We start from the raw sequence: 14,295 nt of genomic DNA on the forward strand, positions 1-14,295 counted from the left end.
GCTAGGCATCTGTCACACAATTCTTGTGGGACCCAATCTAGATTTATGAATAGGGAGCACTATGCAGATTACCTATATCCAGGAACCTGTGCATGGGCTATTTAACCTTCTTGATGGGAACTTGCAGGGCTTGAATAATTTATTTCAGGTTTTGTAAGCATGTGAGTTGTTGAAAGTGGAAAAACTGACTTTTCTGGGGGGAGGAGGAAAGCAGGAAGCCCCTCCATCCTGAGACTCAGATTTTGAGAATACTTTTGTTCCAAAGAGGAGGGATCCAAACAGAATGATCTAAGCTGAATGGGAGGACTACAGCCAAAACCAGACAGGCCCCCAGACTGCTGAGCTGGAAACTGGAAGACATGTCATGATGGGTAGCTTGGAGGTTCAAGGCTTCTTTCCCAAAAGGGTTATATGACCATGGTAGCAAGGGCTGGGTACTTGGAGCTGTGCTCATCATTCAAATCAATAATCTGATTAAGGAGACTTCCTCTGTGTCTGAGAGACATAGCTTGAACCAGGTAACCTGAAGGAAGCCCTATCAACAGTCAGAAAAAGGACCCACCCAAAGCAACTGACGCCTCACTCAGCTAAGTCCAAGTAACCTCAGAGTCTCACAAGAAAAGTGATAGAAAAAATATGAAAAGGAAAGAAAGAAAAAGACACTAGGAGTCCAACAATAAGAAGGGGAAAGAAAATCGGAGAAAAAAGTGAAGAAAGCTGGTTCTTAATGAAATAGATGACAAGCTCTATCTTAAGCCAAACTAGCCAGGAGGAACACAAGAAGAGGCAAGGCACAGGGCACACTGCACAGGTACCATTTGGGCAAAGGTATCCAAACTTAATTGCTGGAGGCACATGTACCCCCACTTTAGGAGTGCTGGTGAGAAGTTGAAGCTCCTCACCCAGCCATCTAGAGAACAGCCTAGGGAGAGCTCCGCCATTCTTCTGGGAGCAGCACTCCCAATTTGTTGAGAAAAAGGCAGCGTGGCTTGGTGGAAATAGTTTCTGCTCCACTTCTAGCCATTGGCTGTGGTAGGAATCATGAGTCCAAGGCATCTTAATCATTGGAAGAGGCAGCAAACAATAGCTGGGGATGTGTCTGAGGAAGGAATAGTAAGATAGTCCCATAGTCCAAAGCAATGATGGGCCCAAACACAGCAGCACTAATATAGAGATTTTATTTCAACTGTATTGAGTTTTACAGCACATATTATTTGTTACAACCCGACTGAACTGATTTTGGAGTTTTGGGCCCAAAAGCAGTTTGGATTAACCAAGCCTGAATCAAAGGGTCCAGGGTTACGGGGCCTGATTCTCTGCTGCCTTGATACCAGCAAACAGTTTCACCTATGCAACCTACTGCAAATTTCAAGGCAGGGGAGAATCAGCAGTACAGTGTCCGTTTCCCTTCTCAAAGCCACGTTGTTTGCTCCCAGTATGGAAGAGCAGATACAGTCTCTTCAGATGACACTAGCTTTGTTTATATTGTTGGGATATGGGAGAGAGAGAGAGAGAGAGAGAGAGAGAGAGAGAGAGAGAGAGACGCTGGCATGTAAAAGTACAGAAAAGGACTCTTTATTCCACTCCTTCAATTGAACTTTACAAACCACTGGCAATAAATAGCTGGGCAATCAGAGTGTGATATCAAGTGTTTGCCTAGTTATTTACTAGATCAGGCAGGGGCTCACAGCCCCTCCCCCTATGGAGTCTCAGCTCCTGAAGTGTAAGATATGTGGGGTCTTCTCATTCAGTTTGGAGAGAAACAATCTACACTGCTATAAAGAAATGTCCTTGGTTCCATGCTTTTCCCCCTCACACCCATTAACATCTCTGCAGGTTTCTTAGGAATAAGATAGCACGGAAATTGCCTATAAGGATCCAGGAAAGGGCAGAAACTCATCTGTAATCCACGTCTTTCTAAATTCAAATCCCAGTTAGTTCTCCTTAAATGAGCTGGGACACCTGGTATCTAGAGTATGGAAGCAGTAGAGAAGCAATTACTATAGATTTCAAAATGGGCAACTCTAAATTTGATTTCTGTACAGCAGATAAAAGGAAGACAAATTCAAGAGAGACTTCTAGGTGGTATCAGCATGAATCAGAGACTGTTTCTGTTGTGTAGAAGCAGATGCCACACATGCCTATTACTGTATCTTTTGGTTATACAGACTAACGTGAAATCACAGACTGCAAAGTCCCCACTGGCTGGCATTCTCCCCCATCCCCATTTGGTATTAATGCTTCATTCTCCCTTCTTCGGGTGACATTAAGTGCACAGAAATATATAGCAGCATTTGGACTGAAACCCTCACATACACCAAACAGCACATTCCAGGAGGTAAAACAACACATTATGGTCTAAATCCTCCAGATGTCAAGTTTTCAGGATAAAGAACAACAGGAAATTGAGGAGATGGCAGCAGCAAAAGGGGGAAGAGCAACACAGGAGCACAAGTTGTTGTGTTTCCATGCCTGGAGAGGATCACAAGGTCATTCCTGTGTTAGCACTAGGCTGTGACACTGCCAGAGTCTAGGAAAACAAAGTTAGAGCGCGAAGTGAACAAACCAGTCTCCCTTCTCCCTACACACTAATGATGGAGGGCAGAGTCTAGTGCATTCCCCATTCCCAGCAGGACATGGATATCAGTGAAGATCTGCTTGGCCTCAGAGAGAAGCCCTTTCTCACTTTCATACAGAACGCAATCCTTTTCTACAATCAAGAGAAAGTCAGCTCAGTGATGGCTAGTGAGTCCAGACCCCTCATCCACCAAGCTAGTTGCAAACTTAACTCAATGAAAAGAGAACCAACAGAACCCCTACAGACTGAGCCTTTCTGCTTGGATGTTGCCCAGAGTCTGCCCTCGTCCTTCTTCTACAATACTGCCTGTCTTTGGATGGGAAAGTTTGGTTCTAAACATGCCATTCTATTGCTTTTAGGGTACTTTGCACAGGCAGTATCTGTGAAAACACTGCTGTCCAGCCCATAGGGTAGAAGGTTGTGGTCCCCTATTTAGGCCTAGGTGGTCAGACCATAGCATGTGGACACACTGTTACCAAAGTGGGGGGCCCCACTGTTTTCTCTAATCTGAATTCCTCTGCTCCGGACTGATATGGGACTGCTGAAGACAGTGCATTCGAGCTTGGTGTTTAAGTGCCACACCGAAGGCCTTCAAAACTACAGCAGAGGCAGGGCCTTCCCTCAAATTGTGAGTGAAAAGGCAGAGCTTCGATAGGGTCCCTTATCCATCATTCAGCTGGAAGCTGTAGCAATTGGCTTCTTCAGATGTTGGCTCATGAGCTCCCTGGCACGAGACACCTGGATGTGATCATAACATGAGTTGCAGACAAGGACTGGGTCATAGAGCTGTTGATCAGGAATGGGCAGCTTCAGATGGCAGCAGCCAGCACAGAACACGTTCCCACAGTTCCTGTCAAAGGTTAATAAAAAACCAGTGATGGCAGGGAAGAAGACAGTCATAACTCCAGAAAGTACAGACAGTCTATGCATAGATCAAGTTAATCAACCCCCCTCACCCCCAAATCTTTGGCTGATTTTGTAGTTTAGATATTGCCAGAAGGAGGATCAGAGACCCCAGAGACAGCAGGGATAGGCAAACAAAGAGAGAGTCAGTGGCCTTAGGGGGAGGGTATGCAGGGGTGGGTGGAGTTGTACAAGAAGTGGCTACATTTACCTGCAGTGGTGCCTCCGTTTGGCTAACCAGAATTCACAATCACAGTTAAAGCAGTGTGAGGCCATGTGGTCTGGAACCCAACGTGTAACCTGGAAAATATCAGCCTGTATCAGCACCACATACTAGAAGCAGTGTGTGCATAATGCCATATCACTAAGCACACTAACACCTCAAGACTTGAGTCTGAGTTAAACATTGCCTTGCAGTGGGCCAACACCTTGCGTACCATCGCACGTCCTACAACTTCACTCTGCACTTCCTACTGCTACATCACAGCTAGCATGGGAAGCAGGAAGCCAATCCCACCCTGTGTCATGTTGGAGGGCAAGACCTTCCACACTGCAGCATCTATCACTGTCAGAACTGCCGTATGGTGGACAAACCCATCATGGCTATATGTACCACTGCTGTTCAGGGACACACACCTCAGTCTCCTTCTTATCAACAGGCTCCCAGCTTGCTTCAGAGAGGCAGTCCTCACTGTGATCAGAGCAGAAATCCTCTGTGTCACTGCCATCAGATTCTTTCAGACAGGTCTGCAGAGAGAAAGCCAAAGTCAAAAAGGCCATCAGCCACTTTCAACACAGGCCCAAGCATATTCTCACTCCCCAGCCCCTCTCCAAAGAGCTCATGAAAGAAAAATGGGTCTGTCACTCTCCAGAGCAGGGAACAAAGGCAGGAGAATACAGGACCAGACTGGAGTGATCCGTAGGCCCTTCAGAAGCAAATGGAGAGTTGATGAAGGAATCTTTAGGTAGTACGAGAGTGACAGCCAGGGGGATATGATATCCAGATAAAAGGGGTACCTGCTTCTGGGAAGTAAATTCTGGGACACTGCAACTCTGGGGGAAGGAAGAACAGTACTATGATGAGCATGGGAATGACATCAATCTCTGCCCCCAAAGGTATGTGAGCCAGCCAACATATGCCCAAGGAGGACAAGAGAAAGGAGGCTGGTGAAGGCCAAACAGTCAAGGATCACTGCTAGGTCAGAAGCTGCTGCACTGTGGGAGATGGCACCTGAAAACTTATCACTTACAAAGTCATCCTCGTAGTCCATCTGGGGCTCAGCTGGGGGGACGCAGAAGTGACGTATATCCAGCCTTAGCTGGAGCTCTCGCACCTGCCTGCGCAATTGCTCCACCTCCTGTTTGTAACTGGCTTCAATCTGCCGCAGCCTGTGCTGGATCACATCAGTGGGAAAAGGAAGCCCATCATCATCTAGGTAGACAGGAGGCACAGGAGACGGGCATTTTGGTGGCACATGCTTGGGGCCAGATACCTGCTTTAGATGGCAAGGTAACCATGGCCAGTTAGACTTCACCACAGGGCCTGTGCAGTGGGCACTGGGGTGGCCAGGGCAGACTGAGGGCTTTACACCTTCTCTTGGAGACCATGGACCATTGAAGTAGAGCCCTGGTGTCCGCAACTGTTTGCTGTTCAACCTCTTGTTACAACATCCATGGGAAAGGAGCCGTCTGGGCACAGGCTCTCCATTGGGTAGTGATGTTGCCATCCCCTGGAAGCTGTCCCAGTTGGAACCCAAAAGGGAGAATTCACTGGTCTGACTCTGGGAAATTGGCTTTCGCCACAGCTCTAGTGGCACTTTTCCTAGCCGGCCTGTTTCCTCACAGTGCCCAATCCTGCCATTTTTGCTTTTGCCAGTGTTTTCGTCTTGGTAGGGAATGCTTAACCTAGGGCCCAAGGTACCCTGACAAGGAACATTTGGTGCTGGGGCGTCCTGACTGAAAATGCCTGCGGCAGGAGGTAAAGTGTCTTGATAAAGAGGTCTCACATGGCCACCACGTCTTCCATGGGATTCCAGGCTGGCTTTTGAAGGCTCATGAGAACGTGTTTCAATCTGCTCCCCAGAACTAGCGCAAGTCCTGTAGAAGTTCTCCTGTTGAGGAGAGCTTGGAGCTGGGCCTACACCAGTTACATCCTTCAGATTTGGCCTGCTTCCCACTTCTGCCTCAAGAGAGATGTTATTCAGTGGTGAAGGCACCCAGTTACTTAGTGGCTCACACTGCTGTGCTGGATGATCCATGCTCTTGTCAAATTTACTGTTGCTGGCATGCAAGGGGGAAGTTTCTTTCTGCTCTCCCTGTACCTTCTGTGTTTCCCTCACAGCCACCGCACTGCCTTCCTCTAAAAGCAATTCGCTGCCATCTGTGCTGGCATATCTGGGCTCCAGGCTCACTCTGACTTCCTGACAGTGGTTGTTCAGGTTTGGATCACTAGAAGTACGGGTCAGCGGACTGCTGGAGTCGCAAGCTGAAAGCAGGTCATCCATGGATCTTGTCTTTGGTAACCTGGAACAAGAAGACAAAGCCTTGATCTCAGGGGAAAGGTCTAAATCACAAAAAAGGCCATTTTACTACAATAAATCTTGTTGGCTGCTTGTGTTATAGGAAACCTTGGAGCCCAAGATGGGGGATGGAACTGTTCACCGCACACATGACTGTTATCAGCTGGTGGCAGGATGCACTGAAGCATCAACAGAACTGTCACTCATCACATGAAATATATATGTTATAGCCAGTATGTGACAAGTAAACAAAAGTTAGGGTTAAAGTACCATGGCACAGTTGGGACATCACCTTAGAGGCCCACTAAAGCCAACAAAAACATCTTTCAATTTGTAATTGCTACATGAGTCTGGGATGGGATTTTAGAATGGGTCTGTGTACCCAGGCAACTGCTTGAGTACAATGCTAGGAGGAATCTCCCTTCAGATTCCCACTGCCAGTTCCTCAGATGTTACTGTATTTTTCTGCATACAACATATCCTGAAATATTATATTCACCTTGTTTCTGAAAGGCAGAATGAAGGAAAAAAGATTTTTCTACAGTTATAGCTGTAAAGAGCAAGGACAGAACCTATTTTTTGGGTGACTTGCCCTGTCTTTCCTTCTTAACTGAAGCTGAAGCCCCAGCTGCTGCTGAAGACTGGTCTCCATGGGTGGATCTATGATTTTGAAGAGCTAAAGAGGCTGTGAAATCAGAAGAGTGAGACCAGGAGCAGCTAGCAGGCAGCAACATTGCCCTACGAAAGGTTAGCCTGAGTAATGGAACATCAAGATCGTTAAAAAAGAAAGGTGATCATTAACACCTATGGAGTAAAGAACAATAAGCCATTAAGACTACTTTCTCCCTCAGCTACTTCAATAGTAATGTCATAGCTGCTGCACTGTGGGACAGTGACGACACACAGGGGTTGCATGGGGGTGCACGTGTACCCCCTGAGAGCACTGGTGCCCCCCCTGAGTATGCAGGCCGGGGAGTGGGGGTACCAGGAGAAGCGATTTCCACAGTCCCCCCATGGCTGATTGCTGCGACCGGGGTAGGGGGCCCCTGCGTTCGGTGCGAATGGCTGCGGGGAGACCACCCCCACCAAAGTCGCTGACTGGCTGCTGGGAGTGCAAGTGCCCCCCTGACTCAGGAGGCACCAGTCACCCATGCTGTGGAACATGAATCAAAGCAGGGTGCACTTCTATCCAGGGCAAAAAATCAGCTTCCCTGATTAATGCATACCCTCCCCCAAATTTTTGGGGGGCTGATTTTTTGGACAAAGGTATTATTGTATGCATGGTAATCTCTCTACTTAGAAGGATTTGCCTGAAAGGCTGTTCTTTAACTGTGTGCAGCTGGCCCATCAAGGATCTCACACATGGAACTGAAGGCAAAGGCAGCATCGGGGTAGGCTCAAAATGCACAAGCCAACTAACTGTGGAGCTGCAATGATGCAGACAATCCTAGTTTGTGACCTCTTTTTCACATAACACCCTACCTAGGAGCTTTTGTTTACTCAGGACACTGATATTTGCACTGTTAGAAGGTGGCCTCAGAATCAGTACATGTAGCATTCCTAAACTTGGTATGGTGGGGAGGCGTGTCCACTCTCTTCTAGGTGGCCCCCTAAGAACCTGGAGAGACGAGCAGGGCTGGCAAGCGCAGGACACTATCAGGGCAGCCAAAGGCATCACAAAGATGGCATGTGCTCATCAGGGCAGATGCAATGGTATGTGTTGTGTCAGCCAAAGGGGTTGTCTGTGAGAGCAGGAAAGAAATGCAGGACTGTGTGAGCAGCAGGGAATCTGAGCTTGAAGCTGTTTTCTCTTACCTGTCCAGAGATCTGCCACTGAACTCCTGGCTTTGGGATCCTGAAGGCAAGTAGAGTTCCATGCCCTCCTCCCCTAGAGGACAGGGGGATGATGCTGGGAGATACACTGCTGTCCAGAGATGCAGCGCTCGCACATGGCACACTGGGTGCAGCACCTTCAGGAAAAGTGACATGCAGGGAGAGAGCAGGAGACAGGAGGCTTCTACCCACCCAAAGCCTCCCAGATCCTGCCTCCCTATTCAAACATGCCCTTCTACTCAAATACCTGGGGTGGGAGTTCTGCTCACCTGCTCAGAGCTGGCCATGTAGAGGAGGTTGTGGAAGTTCTTGTTGCCAGCTCTCAGGAGTGACCACACCGAGCAGGTGCGTTTATATATGTTGTGCATTTCTCGCTCAAAAGGGTTGTTGCCCAGGAAGGTCCCATACAGGCAGGAGTATGTGTGCTGTACCAGTTTCACCTGCAGCAACAAGAGAAATGAGCAATTGCCAGGGCCCACAGTGCTTCTCACATCCCAATGGGAACATGACCTTCCACCCTATTTGTGGTTCAGGTCACCCTAACCCATGCTATCCTAACCCAACTCCTGGCCTCTCAGTTTTCCTCATCCATCCTGTGAGAAGATGAAATCAGTAGCTACTTACCTTGCCATGTACCAGGCAGTCATCCATCTGTAATTCTGACTTGCCTTATGTGACTAGTCAGAAAGCACCATTTGGTCTCCTTTGGTCTCCTCCTAGTACTACTTGTGTCTCATGCAACTGGTGTCAGGTATAAATTAAGACTTTGGCCGAAATGGAATAAATGAAGCCATCTGAATCCCTTTGTCAGGAAGAGGATCTGGCAAAAGCTATAGCTACTATGCTTCTACGTTTTCCTAGAAGCACATGGGATAACCGAGAAACCACAGTAGGTGAAATCCTTCACTCTCCTCTATGTCGTAGATACAGAAGCCCTGCAGATCTGCAATTTGACTTACTGGGAACTTGAGGGGTTGCAAATTTCTAGACCAAGGTATTCAGAAGCACCATGGACAATGATTCAGGCCAGCATGCCAAATAAGCCACAGTTAAATCACCTGAATTTGAAAAATTTACATATGGGCTAATTAGAAACCACAATTTCTGACACTGGTGACTTGGTTAAGGATACTGCAAAAAAGACTTGGCTTTGCTAGGAACAGCAGACAATCGCAAAGCTAGTTAAGGGTGTGCTGCTAAATGGAAGCATTACCAGGTAGTGAAAATACAAAAATGAGTCTGTTTAAAATACATGGCTGAGTCCACATGAGCAGGGGCATGCCTTTGCAGCAGCACAAATAGTAGCAGCGCAAATTTGTGCCACTACTTTGTGCCGCAGTGCACGCACCTGCACATGTGGTTTGCAGTGGGACACATTGTCCCACTGCTCCACATGCTGCGGTGGGGGGGCTGGCTAGGCTACAGGGTGCCTCAATAAGGACTAGCCATTTCCTGCACTGAGGCACCCTGTGCCTTGGCCAGCCAGGGAGCAGCATACGGAGATGGGGGAGCATGCAGCCCAGGACTGCCTGCACCCCCATCTCCACATGCTGCAGAGTCCCTCCGTGCTGCAGAGTCCCTGGCTAGGGCGAAGAGTGGCTCAAGACTGTCTTCATGTGCCTCAGCACGGGGGCTCCACTGCAGAGCCCCTGCGCTGAGACAGGTGGAGCACCCACCCTGAGGCAGTGTGCCTTGAGACGGGGGAGCAGGCAGCCTGCAGCTCTGCAGTGGAGCCCCTGCACTGAGGCACACAGAGACAGGAAAGCAGCCAGCCCAGGGCTGCCTACTCCCCTGTTTTGAGGTATCCTGCATCCCAGCCAGACAGGGAGTAGCTGGCTGGGGTGCAGGGTGCCTCAGCATGGGGGCTCCATAGCACAGCATGCATGGGGGCTCTCCACAGAATGCATCTCTGCATTTGTCTTAGCACCTTCCACTTTGACGCCACTTTTTTCCAGGCCTTTTTTTTTTTTTTTTTTTGCTACTGGGAAATCCCAGTAGCAAGTTTTGCCCCAGTGCTGGAAATTAGCAGCATCGCACATTGATTAATGTGCAACTCATGAGGTTTGCGGTGTCACAAACCACATGTGACTGCTTGTTTGGATCCAGTCCATATAAGTACAAGGGTAAATCAAGGAGAGAAGATTAGTTTGCTACATTAGAGATATTATATCCTAGAAAGGGTCTCCAAGCATAAGGAGAACTGTCTTGCATATAATTAAATCCACCCCTTTGCCAGAGGCTGTCTTACTCGGTATACGTTGCAAAGAAGCAAAATACACTCATCAATGCCTAGGAATCAATTTTGGCAAATTTACCAAGAGTTGCTCTACAGAAGATTTTTTAGGACCCTGTAAATCAATAACTACTGGAATTGACTGCAATAAAACCCCAGAAAACATAAAAAGAGTGACATTCCTCATTAACATAAAATATGAAGCAGAAAAAAATAATCAGTCCACATGATAAAACTGTTCTAATGTATCTATAGTGAGGTAGAGACCAACAAGAAGGTCCATATTTATTTGAAAAAAAATCTCCAAACTCAGATGAACAAGCAGGTCTGCCAACTTTTGACTGAAAAGGGTGGAAAAGATATTTTAAAATCTTTCACACTAGAGTGTTTAACCTGTTATCATCACTGAAATGTTCAGGACATAACTATCAAACTGACACGCCCCAGTGTGGCAGCAAAAAAGGCATATTGTAGAATTCCATTAGCATTGGATAACTGTAAAGAGCTAGAGGTGAACTGACAGTACAATCAAATGCAAGTATGTAAGGGCAGACTGCATCAGCCGAGTAGCACAGTGAGGATACCAGGTTGAGGATTTATACTAATCCAAAAGATCAAAAAAGGCCAAACAGGCATGCCCCCATTCTGCTTCCACTGCCCAGAGGCCTCACTGTTAGAGACCTCCTTTACCCCTCAGCCACTAAAAAATCTAACTAATAATAAGGTGCCTTTCATTTTCACAGAAGTCCACCTTGATTTTCCTAAGCTACAACAAGCTCTAACCATCCCAGTTTTCCCTCTGCCTCAGCTCTTGTTGGACAGGCACAGTTCTTACCAGGAAAGCTTCGTTAAATTCAAACAGACAGGGGAACTGTTTGAGCAGCTGATGGACAGCATCCAGCCACTGAAGAAACACTGGGCACTGCTCATTCTGATCTTCCACCTTCTCCTGGTGGCCACAGCGATCACCAAATTTGTGACCAAAATCCAGCCAGTCTGATTCAACCAGCACCTGGAAACCCTGTCAACAATGAAGAAATTTAATTGCAGGGTGGGGTGGCTACAGCACTGAGCAGCATGAGGCAGCTCCAATAATGCAGGCAGCTTCAGCAGCTTCTGAAGGGCTAGAGAGGATACTGTATTTGTGCTCAATTCAGGAGCAAAGTAACTTGAAAGCTCATGGTTTTATAGAAGGATGTGGTTTGTTCCAAAGAACTGAACAGGTACTTTTGAGAACCTGTAATCAGATTATAAAAGAGTGGCTACTAAATCCATGGAGCAAATCCCTTTGGGTGACATGCAGAGAACATGGTGGGAAACCTGCTGAGCCCTCCTACTTTTTCCTCCTTATGAAATCCCATGGTTTCCACCCAGTGAAATATGCATTACAGAAAAGGTCCAAGGTGGATGGACAAGAAAACCACACTGCAACAAGTCTTGGAAATTCTTAAAGAGCAATATAGTGAATAACAATTCCACTCTGGCTTTTTTTCTGCTGTCTGAAGCTCATCACAGGCAAAAGCAACTAAACAGATGCTGAAATAAGAGCACCATTGTACCTCCATGGTCCTGTAATATGGATCCAGAAGAATCTTTGCCAGTGCTACAATCTGTGGGGTTCTGTCCCAGCCATCTGAGCAATGAATCAACACTGGACGCCCCTCTCGATCCACTGCATTGGAGACGAGAACTGCAGCCTTCAACATGACAGAAAGGTGTTGCAGCCATTTGGTGCTCTCCAGGGCTGAAAGCCAGCTACAGTATGTGCACAGGAAAGAAAGTGGTTTATTGGCTATCTGCTCAAGGACACATCTATCTCAAGACTCCTTAGAGTCCTGAAAATGCTCCTGTTTTTTCCCCACACCATCTCCTACTGAGGCAAGCTGGCCAGCTCAGGAAGAACTATACAGAATGCAGCCACCAAATCCATTTTTTCTGGGACTCAAATACTCGGTGGTCATAGTTTCATAGTTGATAGGGTCGGAAGGGACCTGAGCAGATCATCAAGTCCAACCCCCTGCCGTGGGCAGGAAAGAATGCTGGGGTCAAACGACCCCGGCTAGGTGATTATCTAGCCTCCTTTTAAAGACCCCCAGGGTAGAAGTGAGCACCATTTTCCCTGGAAGTTGATTCCAGCTCCTGGCCGCCCCGACTGTGAAGTAGTGCCTCCTGATATCTAGCCTGAATCTACTCTCCGTCAACTTATGGCCGTTATTCCTTGTTACTCCCAGTATTACTACTTGTTACTCTTTACCGAAACACACAGAAGAGACATTATCAGGGCTTACTCTGTCTAAGTTTCCCTGGGGATAGTGTTTTACAGGTGTGTGAACAAGTCATTCCCATGCCCATGAAAAAGAGCAACAACATTCCTTCAAAAGTTTCCCTTGCTGGTCACTGGCAATCACAGAGCGTGTAATGCTCAAGCACAGCAAATGTGCCAACATTTCCCTCCCACTCTGATTCCTGAGCTGGTGGCCTGGAACAGGTGACAGACCAGGAACAAGGCAGTGAGGATTTCTAGAGGGGCAAGGAAAGAAACGAGCAGGGAGAGTAGCAGCCATGATGTCATGATGAACTAAAGAGAATGAACACTTACTTGCTAGGATCTGGCATCTGGCTACAGACAGCACGAAGATACTGGAAGCTGTTCCGGATGGCGTGGATGTTGGCCATGCCCATGAACACCACTTCACAGTTGGGGTAATACTCTAAACATAATGCAGAGAAGCTCAGATAGGATCTGCCACACACTGAGCAAATGTGTCACTGCAGGTGTTCTATCACAACCTGGACACAACTTGCAGAAGAGGGTCTGCTGCCACCTACCCTAGTGCATTCCTGACCCCCACTCATAGGCAAGCAGTCTGTCCCAGAGCAGTCTCAAGGATAAGTAGGCAGCTTAGTTGGCAAACGCTTGCAGTGTTTTTTCCAACTATTTAGTTGTCTAATAAAAGACATCACATCTATCCAAAGAACCTTGCCTGAGTATGTCCTTAGACCAACATGGCTACAACCAACAACTTTGCAGTACTCTGGAAACTCAAAAAGATTTGTGTGTTGGAAACTCTACTCAGAGGCTGCCCCATCCGACGCCATGTACTGAAGGACCCCAACAAATGGGAGCAAGTAAAGCAGGTAATGCCATGAAATTTGCTACAAAACCCAAATATAGTTGAATACCTTCACATTCACAGCCTCCTCCCTTTGCCCTGTTGGCCACAGCTGCAGTGTAGGACCTGGCATCCAGGATGAGCAGTTTCTGCGGAGCACCTGCATTCTCCACACCTGAACACGCCGTCAGTGAGGAATCTGTAGAGCAAAAACAGGCTGAGCCTCTTTATGGTTGGGTGCCCCTCCCTCCTGTGCCATGGCTCTGCTCCCACTTCACTAAGCTAGTGCTGCCAGACTCTGAAAAAGTGCTTGTTAAAAGCTTTGCTCAGTGCAACGCAGTCAAAGCCTGAAAAGGCCCAACCACTAATCTTAGAGTCTGTTTTAAACCCTACACCAGAGCATCAACTCCCCCCCACCATGTGGAAAGCCAGTTGTCTGGATTTGCCTGTATCTCTAACATAAGCCCCAGGTCTGGAAAGCCCTGCAGAGAACTAAGCAGCATCTGTGTCTGGGAAGCGGGTAGTGGGAGATGGGGGACATCTTACCAAAGTCTGTGTCACAGGCCTCGTTGCCTTCGCTGGTTCCATTTTGGGCCGTTCCATTGGCTGCTTTTGCTCCAGGGTTCAAGGCACAGGCTTTGGCAATGGAGGTCACAAGATACTCATCATCAGCATTGCGCCAGCCCCACCAGCTTATTTCTGGCTGACTGCAACGAGCGATCACGGCCCCATTCCGCAGATGTCTGAGAAAGCAAGTGAGTCTGATCTAGCCCTCTGCAGACACCAAGCAATCTCCCAGAAAATGAACCCCTCTTCATCCAGATACTACAGGTACTCATCTGTTCCCATGGCTGTACTGCCTACACATGTGATGCTCTCTTTCTCAACTCTCCTACCCCTAGTGAGGTAGGACAGGACCGTCATTCTTGCCACATATAACATACACAGAAAGTTAGGTAAGCATACATGGTGTCTGCGAGACCAGTGTTCTAAGCCCTGTCTCCTAGGTTAGCACACAAGCCATGGGGTCATCCTCGACCCTTTTTAGAGACAGGTGTCCAGTTGTGAGAACTCAACAGCATTCAGAGCAGTTGTACTCCAATAGGCCAAAGCCTT

General features: G+C 47.7%; 1 protein-coding gene across 4 annotated transcripts in view; it reads right to left on the bottom strand.

The window, feature by feature from the left end:
* Positions 1-1,162: 1,162 nt before the first annotated feature.
* Positions 1,163-14,295, bottom strand: part of MTMR4 (myotubularin related protein 4) — an 80,101-nt gene continuing 66,968 nt past the window's right edge. For all 4 annotated transcript variants that reach the window (XM_025215674.1, XM_006033780.3, XM_025215673.1 and 1 more), the window contains 11 exons: positions 13,726-13,922; positions 13,250-13,378; positions 12,666-12,777; positions 11,626-11,821; positions 10,902-11,087; positions 8,103-8,273; positions 7,816-7,970; positions 4,732-6,004; positions 4,118-4,228; positions 3,693-3,781; positions 1,163-3,428 (listed from right to left, as the gene is read on the bottom strand). In XM_025215674.1, the coding sequence (XP_025071459.1) occupies positions 3,251-3,428; positions 3,693-3,781; positions 4,118-4,228; positions 4,732-6,004; positions 7,816-7,970; positions 8,103-8,273; positions 10,902-11,087; positions 11,626-11,821; positions 12,666-12,777; positions 13,250-13,378; positions 13,726-13,922 (2,797 nt within the window). In that variant the 3' untranslated portion in view covers positions 1,163-3,250. The remainder of the gene's footprint in view (positions 3,429-3,692; positions 3,782-4,117; positions 4,229-4,731; positions 6,005-7,815; positions 7,971-8,102; positions 8,274-10,901; positions 11,088-11,625; positions 11,822-12,665; positions 12,778-13,249; positions 13,379-13,725; positions 13,923-14,295) is intronic.

Source organism: Alligator sinensis, unplaced genomic scaffold (assembly GCF_000455745.1).
Source record: "Alligator sinensis unplaced genomic scaffold, ASM45574v1 scaffold201_1, whole genome shotgun sequence".
Taxonomy (NCBI): Eukaryota; Metazoa; Chordata; order Crocodylia; family Alligatoridae; genus Alligator; species Alligator sinensis.